The sequence below is a fragment of the Hemiscyllium ocellatum genome, chromosome 9 (assembly GCF_020745735.1).
Source record: "Hemiscyllium ocellatum isolate sHemOce1 chromosome 9, sHemOce1.pat.X.cur, whole genome shotgun sequence".
NCBI classification, from domain to species: domain Eukaryota; kingdom Metazoa; phylum Chordata; class Chondrichthyes; order Orectolobiformes; family Hemiscylliidae; genus Hemiscyllium; species Hemiscyllium ocellatum.
This window is the reverse complement of record NC_083409.1, coordinates 63,650,233-63,670,719: the sequence shown is the minus strand read 5'-3', so window position 1 is coordinate 63,670,719 and position 20,487 is coordinate 63,650,233. Positions and strand designations below refer to the sequence as shown.

Below are 20,487 nucleotides of genomic sequence, written 5' to 3'. Positions count from 1 at the left end.
CGTTGAGGATTAATTCGAACAATCTTCAAAAATCTGAAAATCAAACCTCAGAATCCAGACTTTCAGAAGATAATGTAGTAAATGACCAACTGAATACAATCTCATTTAAAGAAAAATTAAACATTTGGGAGAATTCTTTACATTGCAATAGTGCACCAGTTGAAAAGATAAAATGTGATACACTTCCTCCTTCACTGTTAAATTCAGGAGCAATTTCTTATTTTTCTCCTAAAGCAATATGTCGTGCTGATCCACTTTCCAGGACCATTTCTGTTTCACAAAGTAGAAAGGGAGATCAAAGTATGGATCTAGAGATACAGGTGTCTGGTGCAAGGAAAGACATGGCCCAGTCTATGCTCATCCAAAGTAATGACACTTCTCAATCAATTGATAACTGTAGAATTATTGTTCCAATTCTTCCACCAAAAATGTATCTTCCTTGCCCACCAGTTAATCAGAAAGGGTTGAAACTAGATGACAACACTGTAGAATCAGAGATGTCTTCAAGGTTGCAATTGGATTCAAATAACCGTCGAGAACCAAAGCTGCCAATGGATCAGGGGGTAGGAAACGCTCATGAGAAAGATTATCAACATACGTTCCCGCGACGCAGGGAGTTGCCATCTATTGAAGTATTGGGACCTCCTCCAGTGAAACCACCCAGACCGTTCAACGTATACTTCGGCGCATTACAGAAGATCAAAATGGCCAGTTGTAGTCCAACTAAATGTAAGAAATGTCTATCTCTGTAAAAATTTAGAATGATAGATTTTCACAGAAACTAGGAAGTTTTAATTATATCAAGTTTTACTCCCTATCCATAACATTACATGTTTACATGGATACATGTTGCTGAAAACATGTTATAAGAATCTACAGGTCATTTTGTTATAATGCGTGTTTTATCCACACAGATTTGCTGTAATGCAATGGACAAATTGGGCATGCTGTTTCTACAATGCGAACTTTTAAAACATGTTGGCTGTGGTGCGATTACATTGACATCACTTTAAGCATTGTTTATAAAGTGTGAATTTTCTATAATGCAGGTTTGCACAAGAATGCGACGCTCATGTTATCGAAGAATGATTTGGAGGTACTGGTGTTGGACTAGGATGTATAAAGTTTAAAAATCACAACACCAGGTTATGGTCCAACAGGTTTATTTGGAAGGCACTAGCTTTCGGAGCACTGCTCCTTTATCAGATGGTTGTGAAGTTATAGAAGAACAGATTGTATTTACTAGACAGTATACTATATTGGGAAAAAGTGAGAACTGCAGATGCTGGAGGTCAGAGCTGAAAAGTGTGTTGCTGGAAAAGTGCAGCAGGTCAGGCAGCATCCAAGGAGCAGGAGATTCGACGTTTCGGGCATAATCTCTTCTTCAGGAAGAAGACCAGGGAAACCCAGTGGATGTGGTCTATCTAGACTTCCAAAAGGCCTTTGATAAGGTGCCACACGGGAGACTGCTGAGTAAGGTGAGGGCCCATGGTGTTCGAGGTGAGCTACAGGTATGGATTGAGGATTGGCTGTCTGACAGAAGGCAGAGAGTTGGGATAAAAGGTTCTTTTTCGGAATGGCAGCCGGTGACAAGCTGTGTCCTGCACGGTTCAGTGTTGGGGCCGCAGCTGTTCACGTTATATATTAATGATCTGGATGGAGGGACTGAGGGCATTCTAGCAAAGTTTGCCGATGATACAAAGTTAGGTGGACAGGCAGGTAGTACTGAGGAAGTGGGGAGGCTGCAGAAGGATCCAGACAGGTTGGGTGAGTGGTCCAGGAAATGGCTGATGGAATTCAACGTGAGCAAATGTGAGGTCTTGCACTTTGGAAAAAAGAATACAAGCATGAACTACTTTCTAAACGGTGAGAAAATTCATAAAGCCAATGTACAAAGGGATCTGAGAGTGCCAGTTGAGGATTCTCTAAAGGTAAACATGCAGGTTGAGTCCGTGATTAAGAAAGCGAATGAAATGTTGTCATTTATCTCAAGAGGGTTGGAATATAAAAGCATCGTTGTGCTGCTGAGTCTTTATAAAGCTCCGGTTAGGCCCCATTTGGAGTACTGTGTCCAGTTTTGGTCCCCACACCTCACGAAGGACGTATTGGCACTGGAGCGTGTCCAGCGGATATTCACGTGGATGATCCCTGGAATGGTCGGTCTAACATACGAGGAACGGCTGAGGATCCTGGGATTGTATTCATTGGAGTTTAGAAGATTAAGGGGAGATCTAATAGAAACTTACAAGATAATACATGGCTTGGAAAGGGTGGATGCTAGGAAGTTGTTTCCGTTAGGCGAGGAGACTAGGACCCGTGGACACAGCCTTAGAAATGGAGGGAGTAAATTCAGAACAGAAATGCGGAGACATTTCTTCAGCCAGAGAGTGGTGGGCCTGTGAAATTCATTGCCGCAGAGTGCAGTGGAGGCCCGGATGCTAAATGTCTTCAAGGCAGAGATTGATAAATTCTTGATGTCAGAAGGAATAAAGGGCTACGGGGAGAATGCGGGTAAGTGGAGTTGTAATGCCCATCAGCCATGATTGAATGGCGGAGTGGACTCGATGGGCCGAATGGCTTTCCTTCCACTCCTATGTTTATAGTCTTATGGTTAAGAAGGGCTATGCCCGAAACGTCGATTCTCCTGCTCCTTGGATGCTGCCTGACCTGCTGCGCTTTTCCAGCAACACATTTTTCAGTATGCTATACTGGCCTTTTTAATGTTTAACGCACTGTCAGACGCACAGTTGCTACATTTATGCTGCCATACCATCAGGACACTGGGTTCCCACTGATCATTTTGAGTATTTTTCAGCTGCAATTTTTATTTAATTGAGTTTTCTGTTGTGTTGCAATAAGGGTCACTTTTTTTAAAACTAACAAGCTACCATTGTGTTCTAAATGCTGCACAGTTAGTTGTCTTTGTCTTAAGTACCTCCATGAATGATTTTACGTGTCAACTTCAGCTGCTCCCAGAATCCTGTGCTCAATCTTGACATTCTGCTGAACTGAGTTGATTTTGGATTGTATTGATTTAAGCATTTTGAGAAAGCAAATCCTAGCAGGACTTATACACCTTAATGGTAAGGCTCTAGGGAGTGTTGCTGAACAAAGAGACCTTTGATTGCAGGTTCATAGTTCCTTGAAAGTAGAATCGCAGGTAGATAGGATAATGAAGAAAGTGTTTGGTATGTTTTCCTTTATTGGTCAGAGTATTGAGTACAGGAGTTGGGCGGTCATATTGTGGCTGTACAGGACATTGGTTAGGCCACTGTTAGAATATTACATGCATTTCTGGTCTCCTTCCTATCAGAAGGATGTTGTGAAATTTGAAAGGGTTCAGAAAAAATTAGCAAAGATGTTGCCAAGGTTGGAGGTTTTGAGCTATAGGGAGAGGTTGAATAGGCTGGGGCTATTTTCCCTGGAGCGTTGGAGGCTGAGGGGTGACCTGATAATGGTTTATAAAATCATGAATGGCATGGATAGGATAAATAGATGCAGTCTTTTCCCTGGGATGGAGAAGTCCAGAACTAGAGGGCATAGGTTTGGGGTGAGAGGGGAAAAGATATAAAAGAGACCAAAGGGGCAACTTTTTCACACAGAGGGTGTCACATGTATGGAATGAGCTGCCAGAGGAAGTGGTGGAGGCTAGTACAATTGCAACATTTTAAAAGGCATTTGGATGGGTATATGAATAGGAAGGGTTTGGAGGGATATGAGCCGGGTGCTGGCAGGTGGGACTAGATTGGGTTGGGATATCTGGTCGGCATGGACGGGTTGGACTGAAGGGTCTGTTTCTGTGCTGTACATCTGTGACTCTAAGTACAGGTGTTCAGTTATAGATTATTTAAACTTTCTGATGAATACATTTCTTCACTTTTTATAATGTAGCAAAAATACTTAATGATTTTGGAATTAAAATGCATTCATTTTATCCACAAAACTTACTTGAGAGTTGGTGTCAAACACTTACAAATGTTTGTATGGTTATTGTCATTTTGTGTTCTAAACTTTAACATGACATCTTTTTCTCTCTTCAAACTTTTTTTTATTTGAAGAGAGCTCCAGTATGAAGCCAAACAATAATCCACTTGTGATTGTTTTTAATTATTTATGGTTAGTTTTAGATTATACTGGCAACACTTGATACAAGATGAAGGGAAGGCTACCTATCTTTATTTGTTCTAGTTCATTTTGAAAATACGTTTGCTTTCAAAATACTATTCAAAGTCTTTTCTGCTTCCTTTTTACCCATATCTCTTAATAGGGAGTAGAAGGTTTATTGTGAATGTCAGAGAATATGTGATTTAAACACCTTATTTCAAAAGCGACAAGGTGAACTTGGAAGACAGTAGGGGAAGACTATAAATAAAAACAGAATCTATGAGTGGTTTTGTCCAGTGAAATTCATGGTGTTTGGTCTGCCCTTTTCCCTCCATACATTGTGCATGTACTTCATGTTAACTGCAATGTTTGCCTTGTAAACTGTTGGCACATGTTGCAGGGGTGATGCTAACGTAACACGATTCTGTGATGTGTCCACCCCATTGACTGTTCAGTGCTCCTAACCATTACAAGTTGCCTTACTCTTCTTTTGCACTGAGAAAACAATGTGAAACACCAGCTAGCAGCCTGGAACATTGCACTCAAATCCTTGGCTCTTAAAAGCAATGCAAGCCACACAGAGGCTGGTAATCTGGAAGTCAGTAAGTGTAGGAACCAATGTGACGTAGATAGAGGCTGACAGCCTCCCAACTAAGTGCAAAGTGAGTTGACACTTTGAAAGTGAGCTGAGAGCCGGAAGAGTCATCTTGTGAAGATGCATGTATGTCCATGTATATTCATGCAAAGTCGGCTGGCGGAAACATATCCTATGTTTTCCTGAACTCAAGTGGTGAGGAACTAAAAATGGCATATGAATTGGTTGAATGACTGACGCGCTGACATGGCGAAGCTACTGATTATCTAATGCTGACTTGGATGCTACATTGAGTAGGATGGCGAAAATGAAATACACAGACACATTGTGCCAAAGTTTAATGGCCAGCTGCAGGTACCTGCTCTGACTTGCATGTCAGGAACTTGTACCACCTAATTTCTCAGGGAAGGAGAAGAGAATTGGAAACGATGTGTAAATAAGGTGAGCTGGGCAATTGTGAGATGCAAATGTATGGAAGTAGTGACATTCTGAAGTTGCTATTTAAAATTGCAAAACCCTTTCTCAACATCATGATTCTGATTATTTTCATTTTTGTCATATTTTCTCAACCTTCTGACCATTGCTTACAGTATATGAGGAAGTAGAAATATCCACTAGTTGGGGGTTTTGCTTCCCCTTTTTAGTGCATTGTTAAATGTTGCTCATCAATAAGATCTTCCAGTAATAAGGAAGGGTGGAGTTGAAAATTATTGACTTCTGTTTCTGCCCACATGCTGCCTGACCTGCTGAGTCTTTCCACTTTTTATTTCTCATTTTGCTTTGCATTTGTATTAATCCAGTTCACAATCCAGTCTTCAAAAATCTATTACGATAGATAACACCAAACTCTACTCCGCCATTCTGCTTGACTCCTCCATTGTTTCTTGATTATCAAGCTGCTTTTCCAACATCCCATGCTGGATAAACAGAAATTTCCTCCTGTTGAACTTTGGGAACCAAAGCAATTGTCTTTGGTCCCCACTGTTACATTCTTCTGCTACATGTAAGCAGGCCAATCACATAAGGATTGATTAATCAATAATGTGGGTCCTTTTATTTGATGATAAATTTGTAAGAAGTTAGATTATTGAAAGTTAAATAGAGTACATTTGATCTCTATCAATGCTATTTCAGACTGCTTCCAAGTCATGGGACTAATGTATCCTGTTGACGGAGATAATAATTGACAGCAGTTTAAGGCTTGTTTCCTTAAAGATGCACATAAATGACCAGAAACTGAACTAGACTAACTACATATAAATTGGTGTTATGCAATTTTTAGTCAAAAGGTTTATTTGGAAATTCTCATTAGTGGAATAAAATCATAAGACACAGAATTTATAACAAAAGATATAAATTCTGTGTCCAATGTTCCTGCTCCACTAGCTACCTGACGAAGGAGCAGCGCTCTGAAAGCTTGTACTTACAAATAAACCTGTTGGACTATAACCTGGTGTTGTGATTTTTTAAACTTTGTCGACCCCAGTCCAACACTGGCATCTTCACATCATGTATAAAAATTGTGGCTACAAGCGTAGATTAGAGGCAAAAACTTTTGCATTGCGTAATTCAGACTCCCCAAAGTCTGACAAGGTATAAGTGAGGCGAATGATGAAATAATCCCTACTTGTCTGGCTGTGTAGATCTCCAATAACATTTGAGAAGTTTGATATTAATAGATTGTTTATGGATGTGGTCCCTCCATGACTGACGCTTAATAGCAGCAGTGTGTACCATATACAAGGTACATTGCAGAAATTCAGCAAGGCTCCTTAGACAGCATCTTCCAAATCATGATGACTACCATTTGGAAGGACAAGGGCAGCAGCTATGAGAACACCACTGCTTGTAACTTTCTTCCAAACCACCAACCATCCTGACTTAGAAATATATCACTGTTCCTTCAGTCTCACTTGGTGAAAATCCTGGAATTCCCTCCCTAACTGTGTATTGTGGGTTTACCTAAAGCAAGTGGAAATCGGTGTTTCACGAAGGTGGCTCACCACCATCTTCTGAAGGGTAGCTAAGGATGGGGAATATATCCTGACCCAGCCAATAGCATATACATCTGAGTAATGACTAAAAAATATACCATCGCAACACTTAACAAACTCCTTTCTCTAGCCACTGACTCCACAGTGCTGCCTGGCAACTGTCTGAGACTGAACCAGAAGGTCCTCAATCCTGATATCATCATTGACAATGAGACGAGCTTCCAATAGCATTTATAATGCATCATTATAAACTCCTGAGGCATGCCTGACTCCAACACTGGCTCAGCTCATTTGCTGTTGAAGTCCTTCTCCATGCCTTTATTACTTCTCAGTTGGCTAATGTAACAATTTCTGGACACTCTTCCCATTCTCCATAGATATGAAGTCATCCAGAACTGCTACCTGTGATCAATCTTGCATCCACAACCCCTGTCTTTTTCTGACCTACGTTGGTTCTTAGTTTAAGAAGGTCTTCTTTATTATAATTCTTATCCTTGTTCAAAAACCTGTTCATGGCCTTGACACCACCTAATTTTTATGATCAGCTCCACTACTTTAATTCTGGCATCCTCAGTTTCAAGGGCTACATAATTTGCAGTCTTGTCTTCAGTTGCCTGAGTTCTAACCTTTTGTAACTCTTTCCCTCCTTTTTAGATCACTCCTTAAAATACTCTGACTAAGTTTTTGGTCATTTGACCTAACACTTCCTTTGTAGTTCAATATCAGTTTTCACATAATGACATTCCTACAACTGCCTTTATTTATATTATCACATTTGACAAAACCCAATAAAACTACATAGATATTAAACTGCCTGAAATGCAAGTTAGATATGAGATAAGTGATGTTTCCCTAGTTTTGCTATTTCTGATAGTGTATTTCAAAAAACCTGTTGATCAACATTCTTCTGTCATGTTTTGTTATTGCCTTAAGAAGTATGTTAACTAGCCAACGAGGAATCGGAGTTTAGTAATTATATCATTTCTTTTGACAGTATCTAAGAAGAATGGCATCGCTTCGTCATCGTTATCATATACGGATGAATATAAAATTTTAAGCACCGTAAGGTAAAGTGGATAACGAGTATAGCAATAATTATTCAAACTCCTTAAGCGTGGTGGATGCAGAAGGTAGGATAAATTGTCCAGTATGTTGAACAATTGATGCAAGACACCTTAGCCAAGAAGACTATTTGAGATTCTTTTCAAAATACAACAGAAGTTAAAAGATATTTTGTTAAATTTGATTTCATCACACAGATCGAAAAGATATTCTTTATTTTGGTTTTACATAGCCACACATATGTTACTCTGTTTAAATACAGTGCAGTTGTACTACAACATTCCTTTCTGGATCATTTGTATAATTCAATTATGATCATTCCTGTCCTCCCTAGTGTTTGTCTTTCAATGTTTTTGCATTCAGAAACAGGTCATTGAGCCATGTAGGTCAAAAAAGGTTCTCGTGACAACCTGTAGATGTTAACTAATCTGAACTAGAGGAATTGTATTTGGTTGTAAGGACTGAAAAAAAGAGGAAGAAAAAAAAGGTAGGTTTCCTACTCTGATTATAACCTAGGAATTGTGCTATAAGTTATATAGAAGTAGTCAGCAGCGGAGGACTCAGATGTGAAATCACTTCACCTGCACATCCATCAATGTCATTTATTGTATTCGTTGCTCCCGATGCAGTCTCCTCCACATTGAGGAGACTGGACACCTCCTCGCAGAGCGCTTCAGAGAACATCTCCCGGACACTCGCACCAAGCAACCCCAAGTCGGTGTGGACTTGTTGGACCGAAGGGCCTGTTTCCATACTGTAGGGATTCTATGATTAATATCTGATTAATGCCCCACAGCCCAACATTTCAACTCCCCCTCCCACTCTCTGCTGAGGACATGCAGGTCCTGGGTCTCCTCCACCGCCGCTCCTTCACCACCTAACACCTGGAGGAAGAATGCCTCATCTTCTGCCTCGGAATACTTCAACCCCAGGGCATCAATGTGGGCTTCACCAGTTTCCTCATTTCCCCTCTTTCCCCCCCCCCCTCCACCTTACCTCCATGCCAACCTTCCAGCTCAGCACTGTCCTCATGACCTGATCTACCTGCCACTCTCCCTTCCCACCTATGTGCTCCACCCTCCCCTCTGACCTATCGCCTCCATCCCAACCCCCATTCATACATTGTACTCTTTTCTACCTTCTCCCCATCCCCAACACCCCCCATTTATCTCTCCACCCTGGAGGCTTCCTGCCTCTATTTCTGATGAAAGGTTTTTGCCCAAAACATCGACTTTCCTGCTCCTCGGATGCTGCCTGACCTGTTGTGCTTTTCCAACACCACTCTGATCCAAACTGTGAAAGCACTCTCATTGAGTTTAACGTATCCTACCTTTTCTGTCTATGTACAAAAGAAATCCAGTTAAGAGAAAAGTAGGAACTGGTGAAAGAGAAAAGTTAAAATTGTATTCTATAAACAATTTAAATATTTCAGTTAAAGGAACAGTAATTTAGAGATCCAAAACCTTTAGAAAAAATTTAAGACTGATTCAATTCCATTAACAACTTAGATATAGGAATAGAAGGCTCTATAGCCAAATTTGTGGATGCCATAACTGCACGGGATGGTAAATTGCAAGGAGAAAATAAGAATCTTCAAATGAATATGGATAGGCTAAGAGAGTGGCAGATGGAGTTTAATCTGGGTAAGTGTGAAGTCATGCATTTTAGTCAGAAAAATGGGAAGGCAACCTGTTATCTGAATGGGGAGAGACTTTGGGATGCTATGCTACTTTGGGATCTGGGTGTCTAGAAAACTGGCATGCAGGTACAGCAGATAATAAAGAAAGTGAATGGAATGTTGGATTTTGTAGGTAAGGGATTAGAATATAAAGGTAAGGAAGTATTGTTGCAACTATACAAGGCATTGGTGAGACCATATTGTGCACTGTTTTTGGTCCCCTTATTTGAGGAAAGATATAGCGGCATTGGAGGCAGGTCAGAGGAGGTTTACTCGATTGGTCCCAGAGATGAGGGGTTTGTCGTACAAAGAGTGATTGAACAGTTTACGCCGATACTCTCTGGAATTTAGAAGAATGAGGGGAAATCAAGTTGAGGTATTCAAGATGATAAAAGATATTGATAAAATAAACTTTGGAGTCTTGGGATAAGGGGTAGCAAATTTAAAACAGTTGAGGAGAAACTACTTCTCTCAAAGGGTTATGAATCAGTGGAATTCACAAAGTGTGTTGGATACTGGACAGAGTAAATTTGAGGAGGAGCTAGACAAATTTTTAATTGGTAATGAGTTTAAAGAGAGAAGGCAAGAAAGTGGTGAGTAGCATATCAGCCATGATCGAATGACATAGCAGACCCAATGGACAAATGGCCTAATTCTCCTCCTGTATCTTATGAACATCTATGCAGATGTAGATCCGATTATTAATGATTTTATTGTTGTTAATTCTTGCTGATCCTTTCAACTTTTTCAACTCTAATGCATGTTGAATATGGCAGCTGTTCCTTCTCTTTTGCTTACCAGTTTAGATCTCAATAATGTACAACTTTAGAATCTGAGATAACTTCTGCTGGGTCCCAGTTTTTCACAACTTGGTCCTGTGCATGTACAATTTGACCTTTCAGCAACATATCTTTCTATAAATCTTGAGTTCCTTTGGGTAATGTGTTGACGACTGATGATGTTGAAAGCACACAATGTTCAGCAAATTTTTTAATGTTCTGGAGGTGAGCAGTGTTCCATTATTTCACGTTACTCTTTCAGGAATCCCTTGCTTGGTGAACAGAACTCATAGCTTTTTATTTACTTGTGGGAATGTCATTTATTGCTCATCTACAGTTATCCTTGAGAAGACGTTAGTGAGCTGTCTTCTTGAACCGCTGTAATCCATGGACTGCAAGTTGACCCATAATGCCATTTCCAAGTCAGGATGGTGAGTGGCGTCGAGGGAAACTTGTAGCATGTGGTGTTTCCATGTGAGATCTCAGCTGAAGTAATCATGGAATCTTTCAAACCTTTCACTGTTTGGATAACCTGAAACCTTTTTAGGTGTAATCTTCAGCTATGATATGACATACTTGATTGTGAATAAATCTGCTCCTATATTATGCCAAAATCTGAATGGTACAGGGTGGCCTTCAGTTCAGGTCAGAGTTCCTTTCCTGGAAATCATGTATTTAAGAGAAAAGACTTTGTGAAGCATTCCTTCCAATAGGAACCAACATTAAAATTGGAATTAGTGTCTGCAGCACCTTTCCTTAGCAAAAAGAAATTACACCTCTACCCTGTAAATTGAAATTTGGAACTTATATGCTGAATTTGGTTATTGAAATAACCATTAAAACAAAAACTAAATCTAAAATAATTTTAGAAATTGTAAGATTCAGCTGACAGCACTGACTGTAGAATGGAGCTGGGAGACTGCTGCCTGGAGTCTCCACAAGGGCCACACATTTATTCACTGGGCTGTGGACCACCAATTGAGATTATTGCTTGTTCCAGGCTATGTCATGGCTGCCTGCTGCCATCTTTTCAGGGTTCTGTAGTATTCTCTTTATCTTCTACCTCCGTCTTCATGGTTCACTCAGGCCATTATTTAGAATTATAGAGATGTACAGCACGGAAACAAACTCTTTGGTGCAACTTGTCCATGCTGACCAGATATCCAGAGTTAATCTAGTTTCCTGGTTGTCTGCTGGTCTTTGGCCTTCCTCCCTGTCCTGCTTACTAGCAGTGTGTTAGTCATGGACACCTGCTGCCTCTTTTTAGATGGAGCTGGCCAGTGCTGCAGATTTCCAGCATTGAATTGTGGCTCACAGCCAGGTGGGGAAACACGGAGAGCTGCAGGTTGTTATCTCGACTATGGCTTTGGCCTCTACGGTCCGCATGGAGTTTGGCAGCTCTCCAGCATTGTTTCATTGGCTGTGGTCCACATTGTACCCCAAAGACTCATCCATTCTGGCCACTACTTAAGTGAGGAGGTATGAGAGCTGCTGAACTTGTCTGTCTCCATTGTCTGGTCAGGTCCTGTGGGTAGTAGTGCCCTGCGTGACCCCTCAGGGATTCTAGCAGGCAGCTCTGCTGAGTAGTCTGGGTCTGGTGAGTGGTAGTTGACTTGGGCAGTGGACAAGGAGAGATCACAAATCAGAAAGTGCCAGTGGTCTCCAGTCTGAGAGGGAGAGATAATGCCATAATTGTGCTACTCAGATCAGGTGAAGTACTCGAGTACTTGTAAACAGCAATGAGCATTGTTGTCGAGAGTGTGTTGCTGGGAAAGCACAGCAGGTCAGGCAGCATCGGAGGAGCAGGAGAATCAATGTTTTGGGCAACAACATTGAGCATCACAGGATTAATGAGATTTCTGATCTGAATAACATAATGATATTAAAGCAAACAATGCTTTAAGGAGTAACCTTAAATGTCTACACCCTGTACTCCAGTAGCTGTCATTTCTTCTTTCTGCTGTGTACTCTTGTACTTCTGGCACATATTATATGTAGGCACTATTTCTTCAGTGTCTACCCAACTATCCTGGCTTTGAGATTACACTTCTCCATTCCTTCATGTATCTTTTGGAAAAGATTTCTGTGCATCTTTTTGGTCCAGTAATTCTACATCCAGTCAGAACACTGTCTTCTCATGAAACATCATTTCTGGTTGATTCTATTTCCTGTATCCTATCAGCCATCCTTGGATCATTTGCTGAGGCACCAACTGTTCATCTTTATTAATCTCCCCTCAAATTTGATTCTATTTCAATGAATCTTTGCACTTGATGTATTATCTCCTATTTTCTTCTTTTGACAGCAACCGAGAGAGAGCAGTACCTTTTCCCCTCCTGGCTTGCATTTTGGAGTGCCATCCTATTGGTACTCTACACCTAATTTGCTCTTGGAGATTAGAGTAGTGGACAGTGTTCACTCTGCATTAATAACATTCTCCTATGACAGATGTGTGTGGAATTTCACACATCCATACACAACTAGCAAAATCTCTCATGCCAAATTGGCATGTCTGTCTCATCTGATGTTAAAGTTTATGATGCAGATGCTATTGATTTTTTTTCTTCTCCTTGTGTTCTCTGTTATGGAAAAATCTACTTTTCTGATTTTGGTGAAAATCCTCTTGTGACTGCGACCACTGATATATTCAACATCATTTCTCATCAGCTCCTGTTCAGTTTGCTGTGGGTTCTGACATGTGATGTCTAAAGGAACTCGAGCACAAAGCGAGCCAAGGAATGTCCTTTTTTAGTGTTTTCTAGACAAATTTCTTAGATTGAGCCAGGCAGCAGGCTCTCCTGAATCTGGTAACATGCAATGAAACAGGAACAATAAATGACCTCATGACAGAAGAGCTTTTTGGTGACAATGATCACAGCATATTAGAACTTTTAATAGGAGTTTGAAAGGGAGAAGTGTAGGTGTGTGACATGTTACAATGAGGGAATGAAGGCAATGCTGGTTACAGTGAACTGGAAAGAAAGATCAACAGAGTTGCAGGGGTTGCATTTTAAGGACACATTTAATAACACTCGGCAAAGATTTATCCCAGTGAGAAAGAAGCACCTTTTGAGAAGAATAAAATCCAAAAGAACTGCGAATACTATAAATCAGAAACAAAAACAAATTGCTGGAAAAGCTCAGCAGTTTGGCAGCATCTGTGGAGAGAAAACAGAGTTAATATTTTGGCTAGGGTGACCCTTTCTCAGGAAGGGTCTGAGGAAGGATCTCCGGATCCAAAACACTCACTCTAGGTGGAGAAAGTTTTGGATCCGGTGACCTTCCCTAAGACCCCTCCCTGAGAAAGGGTCACCCTGGCCAAAATATTAACACTGATGCTGCCAAACCTGTTGAACTTTTCCAGCAATTTCTGTTTTGTACCTTTTGAGCAGGATATGCCATCTGTGGATAAATAAGGAAGTTAAGGACAGTATTAAACTTGAAAGGAACATAACATAAATCTGCAAAGATTCGTGATCGATGAGAGGATTGGGCAGACTTTGAAAACCAGCAAAGAGTTAATATAAAGACAAAGATTGGGAAGTCAAATGAAATGTTGCCAATTATCGCAAAGGGAATGGAAAATAAAACTAGAGAATCTTTACTGTAGTTGTACAGTGCCTTTTCTGGAGTACACATTTTTTGGTCTGCTGATTTTAAAAATAATCTATAATTGCTTTCAACGCAGTTCAGAGAATTTTCATTTGACTCATTCTCTCCTATGAAGAAAAGTCAAATAACTTAGGTCCATGCACATTGGAATTTAGAAGAATGAGATGTGATCTTATTGAAGCATAACATTTTGAGCATCCTGAATAAGGTGGATATCCAGATGTTGTTTCTTTCTGTGGAGGAGACAATTGTTAAGGCACTTCGTTGAAGAAGAGGTCTGCCTTTTAAAACAGATGAATAAAATTATTTTATAGAGTTGTTGCATGTGAAATTGTCTTCATCAGAAACTAGTGGAAGCTGTGTTCTTTTAAATTTATTGAAAACAGAGTTGAATGGTTGAATAATTTTCACTGTTTCAGTACCAGCTTTGACTGCCTGCGTCCCACTGCTGTCACTCTCTTGCGCACTAAGCTATCTGTGTGGTTTCGAGTTATCATAAGAAACCTGCAATCTAATAACTAATTGGCTTTTCTTTTGAATTTTCCTTTCTAAAGCCCACCCCCATGACACCACTGATAAATTAGGCCTTGTAATCAGGCAGAAGTGCTAATTAGCTATTCTGCATATCTGTCCCCAACTCTCTTCTATCTTGGAATTTAAAAATAATTAAAGTATAACAATTTGTAAAACCCCAATCAGAATACCTCCCTATGAGACTCGGACTCTACTCGTCTATCTGTAGTCATCACAGATGTTCTTATCGTTTTCTGCAGATGTGTCTATCTTACATCACCTTGCCAGTAAAACAACCTGGGCCATCCTTTAACAACCACATATCCCAATACTGTTGTTGCACAGAATTCAAAACTGGCTATAAAACACTCTCATTTCTCCATTTTACTCTAAATTATATTAAAGTCCCAAAATAGGAATAGTCTAAACCTTGTGTTTATAACATTAATGATCCCTGTTAATACATTTGTTTGGGCAGATGCCTGTTTTAAACAACAGTGTTAGCATCTTTCTACGTTTTTATAATGTGTATTTGAAATAGACGTCAACGAAGAAAATTTAGTTTCAATTTAGCTTCTCTATCTTGAAATCTTTCTTGAAACATCTTACATTTAACTGCTAGGACAAAGAAAGGAAAACAAAAGTTACTGGTCAAAATACTCATTATCACAAATACTTCACCCACCAAAGTAACCATTATTCATTTATATATTAGAAATTGTGTTGTCAGACTATTCTTGCCTAAGTCCCTTGTGTGTTTTACTGTTTAATGAGGTCACTGAATATCATTAAGACTTGACATTTTAGCCTTTGCTGGATATACATTTCATTCAGTATCATTTCTTGCCTGTTTGAGATCAGGCGAGTTGGCAGAGATCAAACGTCTTTGGATTGTGCATCATCTTATTACACAATCTAGTAATGTTAAGTCATGTTTAGATTTTTTAATATAAAGGTATGAACATGTAAGGCAGAGGAAGAATTAGCTTAAAGGAAGAATTTTGTCCTTTGACGCAGCATTTGTATCTTTGTATTTGTATCTTCCTTCTCTTGTAGCAGTGTACATGAAGAAACCAATAAGAAAAAGGAGCAGCAGCACCAGGAAGTTGAGCAGAAAAATGTGTTGCAAATCAGAAAAACGAAAGGAAAACATCAGGACCAAGTTAAGGAATGTGAAACTAAAGAAATAAGAGAAAAAGAACTCCAGAGGAAATTCAATGTATGTACAACATATTGTGAAGTTACAGCTAACTATTTTGTGCTTTGTATAATCAAAAGCTTTAAACTAATGAAAAGTCAGTTCAAAGTTGCAGCTTAGCTTCTTGTACACATTGTGCTGTATTGCAATAATCAATGTAATAAATTTATCCCAGATGGTTTCACAATCTTAGACACAATTGATTTTCACCACCATCCTTTCTCTTCTGCTGTGCCTATGTTATGAAAAGCTGTGGATTTTGTTCTCCTTGAAGTTTTTTCAGTTTTGTTTTGCTACCTTTGTTCAAAACTGATACTGAGCAAATATAAAGTGTAGAAGTAGAAATATTAGAAATACACAATAGCCTGATTAGGGTGCATCTTTCAGAGTTCTTCATTCTTACTGTTTTTATTTCTTTTGTGTGAAACCTCTACTGCAAGACAAAGCATTATATTAATAAAGGATCCTCTGAAACATGTTGGTCTTTTGAGGGAAAATTGGATGTAAATTTGAAACTCTGGAAGGACAAGATTGGAGATTACAAGTGAAATAATTCTATATTGTCCAGGAAAGAGCTATTGTAGATATAGTATAATGGAAGTGATGACCTCAGTGCGCTAAACTTGCAAAGTTGAAACTTTTTTTTTTCATGTGCCATCTGACTAATTTTGCAATTCCAAGTATTTATTTGTGATCATCACCACACTGGGTAACATCTTGAACCTTCAAGGTACACTCAATATTACCTTGGCATTTTTCACTGGAATGTGTTCTGATTTTAGATTTCTATTTTTTTAATGCAGCTAGCATTTCATTGGTTGGATGCATTGGTTATCCTGATTGGAATACTATCGATCACCTAGCAAGACACACTGCAAGAAACCACTTAGTTAGGGGATGCTATAAAGTTTTTAATTGCACCACACAAGACAGGTCTGAAATGGCTCAAACTTTGAGAAATTCTGTTTCTCCTTTCATCATTATCATTAGTGACAATTTTTATTTTACTTGTTTGTGTTTAGCTCACAGGCCTGGAAGTTCCTATATATAAAGTTCAAGTGCAGCAGCTTTTAAAGGGAGGAAAACTGGACCTCATTGTGAAACCGGGTGAAGTAGTGGAAATTATCCGTATGGTTGACTGTCCTACTGGAAAGTGGCTAGCCAGAACTCATGATGGGAATTGTATGTAAATAATTTGCTGCTCTTATATTTTAATTCTTTATCCCTATCTGTTTAATTTCTGATTTGAAGGAACTGGTATTGGACTGGGGTGGACAAGGTTAAAAATCACACAACACCAGGTTATGGTTTAACAAGTTTATTTGGAAACACTAGCTTTCAGGGTGCTGCTCTTTCATCTGTTACTTCCAGAAACTCTTGCATCCCAAAAACTTGTAATACTTAGATTTAAAATTCCTCCGTCATGATGAAGCATAGGGTTACTGTCTCTTTTTTTTTTCAATATATTTACTGTACGGTGAGCTTCAGTATCCTGGGAGCTTAACGCCAGGAAGTGCAATATTCAGGAGTGTTTCAACCTGAATGAGTGTCAGTGCCTTCAAAATGAGAGAGAAAAGTTGGTGGAAGGTCAAATGGAACTTGAGACAAATGACAATTATGATTTAAGGTGAAGAAATTCCTCTTCAGTTCCAACTATTTCTTATAAAGCAGCCAGTAATACTTGGAAATGAACATTATATTGAACTTCCATTTTGAAGTAAATAATACAAGTCAACAACAGTTTGTTTCACAAATTTTGCTGTTTCATTGTAGTGTTCCTTACCGGTCTGACATGTGATTTTAAGCTGTCCACACAGATGAGGAAATGATTTGGATTCTTTATTCCTTTTTGTTACTTAGATCAACTCATTTACAAACACCTACCCATCCAATGCAGAAGATTTGTATTTACATAAGCACTTCTCACGCCCACCGAATTTCTCAATGCACTTTACAGCTGATGAAGTGCTTTTGAAGTCTAGTCACTGTTGTAATATAAATTAACACTGGGTGGGGGGCCACCATAGGGTTTCTATGTCAAGCCCTCTTTTTAAAAAAAATAGATTTTTGTGCTTTCACAACATTTTTATTTTACAGATCTGCTTTTAACTGGCTTCAAATTTAAAGTATTTCCCAGAAAAGTTGTGAAACAATTGCTTTCACTCTTTGCTAATCTATTCAATAGGATGGAATGAAGACCTGTTTGTGATGGGTAATGAAATATTTAATTGATGCTGCTTCTAAAAGGTCCATCAAGGAGTCTGACTTTTTATTATTACAGATGGTTACATCCAGATTGATGCTGTGAAAATGGATAATGCCGAAATTAAGGAAATTAGTAAAAGAATTTTGAAACAACCAGAGACATTTGAGGAAATATATGATGATGTTGGCCTTCCTGAAATGTAGGTACAAATTTCTTTCAGTAAACAATTTATCTACTTTTTGGTACAGCAAAATAAGCAATGATTAAATATGTTGCTACTTGGTTTTTCTCTTCTGTAAAGGTCTTTTTTTTTATTTCTCCAAATTAAACAGATCCCTCACCTATCTTTGCTTTATATTCTGTTCCCTCTACCAATTGGCATTCACATGCAATGAAAAATTCCAAAAGATTAAATGTTACCACCAGAAGCAGGTAAGTTAGGGTCTGGTAGAGTATTAAAATATCTCAAACCAAACCCAAATTGGCCTTCAGTCAACACATCTGCTGTATTTAAGAAACATGGAAGAAAGAGAGGACTGCCAATCCAGACGGGAGGCGGGTTGGCTAGCTAAATATTTTAAAGAGGCTGACAGCCTCTCTTTTGACTTGCTTTGCACATTGATTCATGGCTGATGTGTTTTTTGACTCTTGGGAAAACCTGCAATTCAAAGGAGGCAAGAACACATTTAATGCGTAAGTCCTACTTAAAGGTGAAGTGAAACAAGAACATTTTCCCCAAACATCATCTTTGGAAACTCCTACACAAGCACTGCCAGGGTCAGTCATAAGATCATAGAAACATACAGTACAGAAGAGGCCTTTTGGCTCATCAAGTCTGTGCTGCAAAAATAGACTGTGACCTACATTCATAACCACTTTCCCAAACTTGGCCCATAGCTTTGAATGGAATGACACTTTGGAAAGTACTTGGATGAACTTTTAAAGGTTGTGAGGTTTTGCATCTCAACTGTTCTCCCAGGCAGTGCATTCCAGAAGTCCTCCGCCTTCTGGGTGAAAATGTTTTTCCTCCAATGCCTTATTTAATCTCCTGCCTTAGGTTTTAAAATTGTGGTCCCATTGTCATTGAAACATAACTCCCATTCTTGTTACATTTCCAGGAACAGGGATTATGGGAGAATGAGGTTGAGAAGCTTATCTGCCATGATTGAATGGTGGAGCAGACTCTCTGAGCTGAATGGCCTAATTTCTGTCCTATGTCTTATGGTCATATGGGATTTGGATATCATCCCTAGGAATAACAACTGAGATTCTACGTTTCCACCCTCTTTCACCCACCGAATTATAGATCCGTCCTTTGCACAGCTCCGGGAGCAACTGCAGGCCCTTGATCTTCTTCTGCAGCCTCCTTTACACAATCATGCTGACTTCTGGCAGAGAACCTGTTGAGTGAAAGAATGGTCTGTTGTAAAACAAGGACTCCAAAGGCAGCAAGGAAACCAGCATATCGATACTTCACATCTAAAGCTTTGTGATAGAATCCCTCCTGTGTGAGAGCAGGCTATTCAATCTCTGGAGAGATCCAACCCAGCCTCCTACCCCTGTAAACCTGCATTTCCCATGGCTAATCCACCTAACCTGCACATCTTTGGATTGAGGGAGGAAACCAGAGCACCCAGCAGAGACCCACACATATGTGGGAGAATGGGCAAATTCTACAGAGGCAGTCACCTGAGTGGGGAAATGAACCTGGGTCCCTGGCGCTGTGGGGTAGCAGTGCTAACCACTGAGCCATCGTGCTGCCCTAAATGGGAAAGTAAGCAAAAGTAAATGACAAAAGGATGTTGATGCAAATCAACAAAGCAGAAGATGATAATACACCAGTAAAGAAATGAAAGATGGATCTAGATGAGGTGTAAGTAAAATAAAGTCGTCAACGTCTGTTCAGACCATAGGGCTGTTTTCCCATTAGAGAGAGATGACTGTTGGTGGTTTAACCTGAGAGTCCATGCCTCAGATGAGGAGAAAAAATTGAGATGCAGAATCCTTCATTGTGTGGGAATTGAATCTATGCTGACAGTAGCACTATGTTACAAACAAACTGTCCAGCCAACTGGGCTAATATTATGGTTTAAAGTCAGTGAGTCTAAAATCTACAAAATGCACTGTTAGCAATACTTGACAATTTTTTGATTAAATCCCAACTTCTTATTTTAGCTTCTTCCTCTTATTTTTCCTTTTAGTTCTTCACTGGCCATTGTCACTATTTCATCACCTTGTAAACTTGGTTTTGTGGAGTTTAGCAATAGGCCAAACGCTTCAGTATAGATCAATCTTGATACCTTATGGTTCCTGCTGTTTACAGTCCTACCCAGTCATGAGATTATGATGTTTTCTAAGACTTCTGTGCTGAATTTAAGATTATTTTCTAGCTGACAACTTTCCTGACAAATAAATGTTGTGCCATATCTTAACTTGACTTGTTGAAATTATGAACGCAGATAATCTTTTGTTGTAGAACAAAAGTTCATTTTATTCATTTACATTAAACTGTATGGTGCAAGGTAGAGAAAATGGTGTGGAAGTTGCATGTTTCATTAATGGGGACAATTCTTCCACAGAACTCCTGAACTGTGTTCCACATCACCACTTCAAAGTGTTGGTAAGTATTTTATGAGAATTTTATTCCATTCAGCTGATTACTTGATTATACAGGCTAGATGTTGCTGTACCTTTTTTAACACATTGACTATGATTGGTTCATGTGTTTCAACTTTACATAAAACTG

The 20,487-nt window shown here is 39.3% G+C and overlaps 1 protein-coding gene across 2 annotated transcripts in view; it reads left to right on the top strand.

Annotated features, from left to right (window-relative positions):
• Positions 1 to 657: 657 nt before the first annotated feature.
• Positions 658 to 20,487, top strand: part of LOC132818745 (FYN-binding protein 1) — a 67,529-nt gene continuing 47,699 nt past the window's right edge. The window contains exons 1-6 of one of the 2 annotated variants that reach the window (XM_060829798.1): positions 658 to 729; positions 7,688 to 7,760; positions 15,394 to 15,556; positions 16,558 to 16,717; positions 17,817 to 17,940; positions 20,321 to 20,361. In XM_060829798.1, coding sequence (XP_060685781.1) covers positions 705 to 729; positions 7,688 to 7,760; positions 15,394 to 15,556; positions 16,558 to 16,717; positions 17,817 to 17,940; positions 20,321 to 20,361 — 586 coding nt within the window. In that variant the 5' untranslated portion in view covers positions 658 to 704. Of the gene's footprint in view, positions 730 to 7,687; positions 7,761 to 10,555; positions 10,644 to 15,393; positions 15,557 to 16,557; positions 16,718 to 17,816; positions 17,941 to 20,320; positions 20,362 to 20,487 lie in introns of those variants that run through there. The other variant, XM_060829799.1, reaches the window with a different exon arrangement.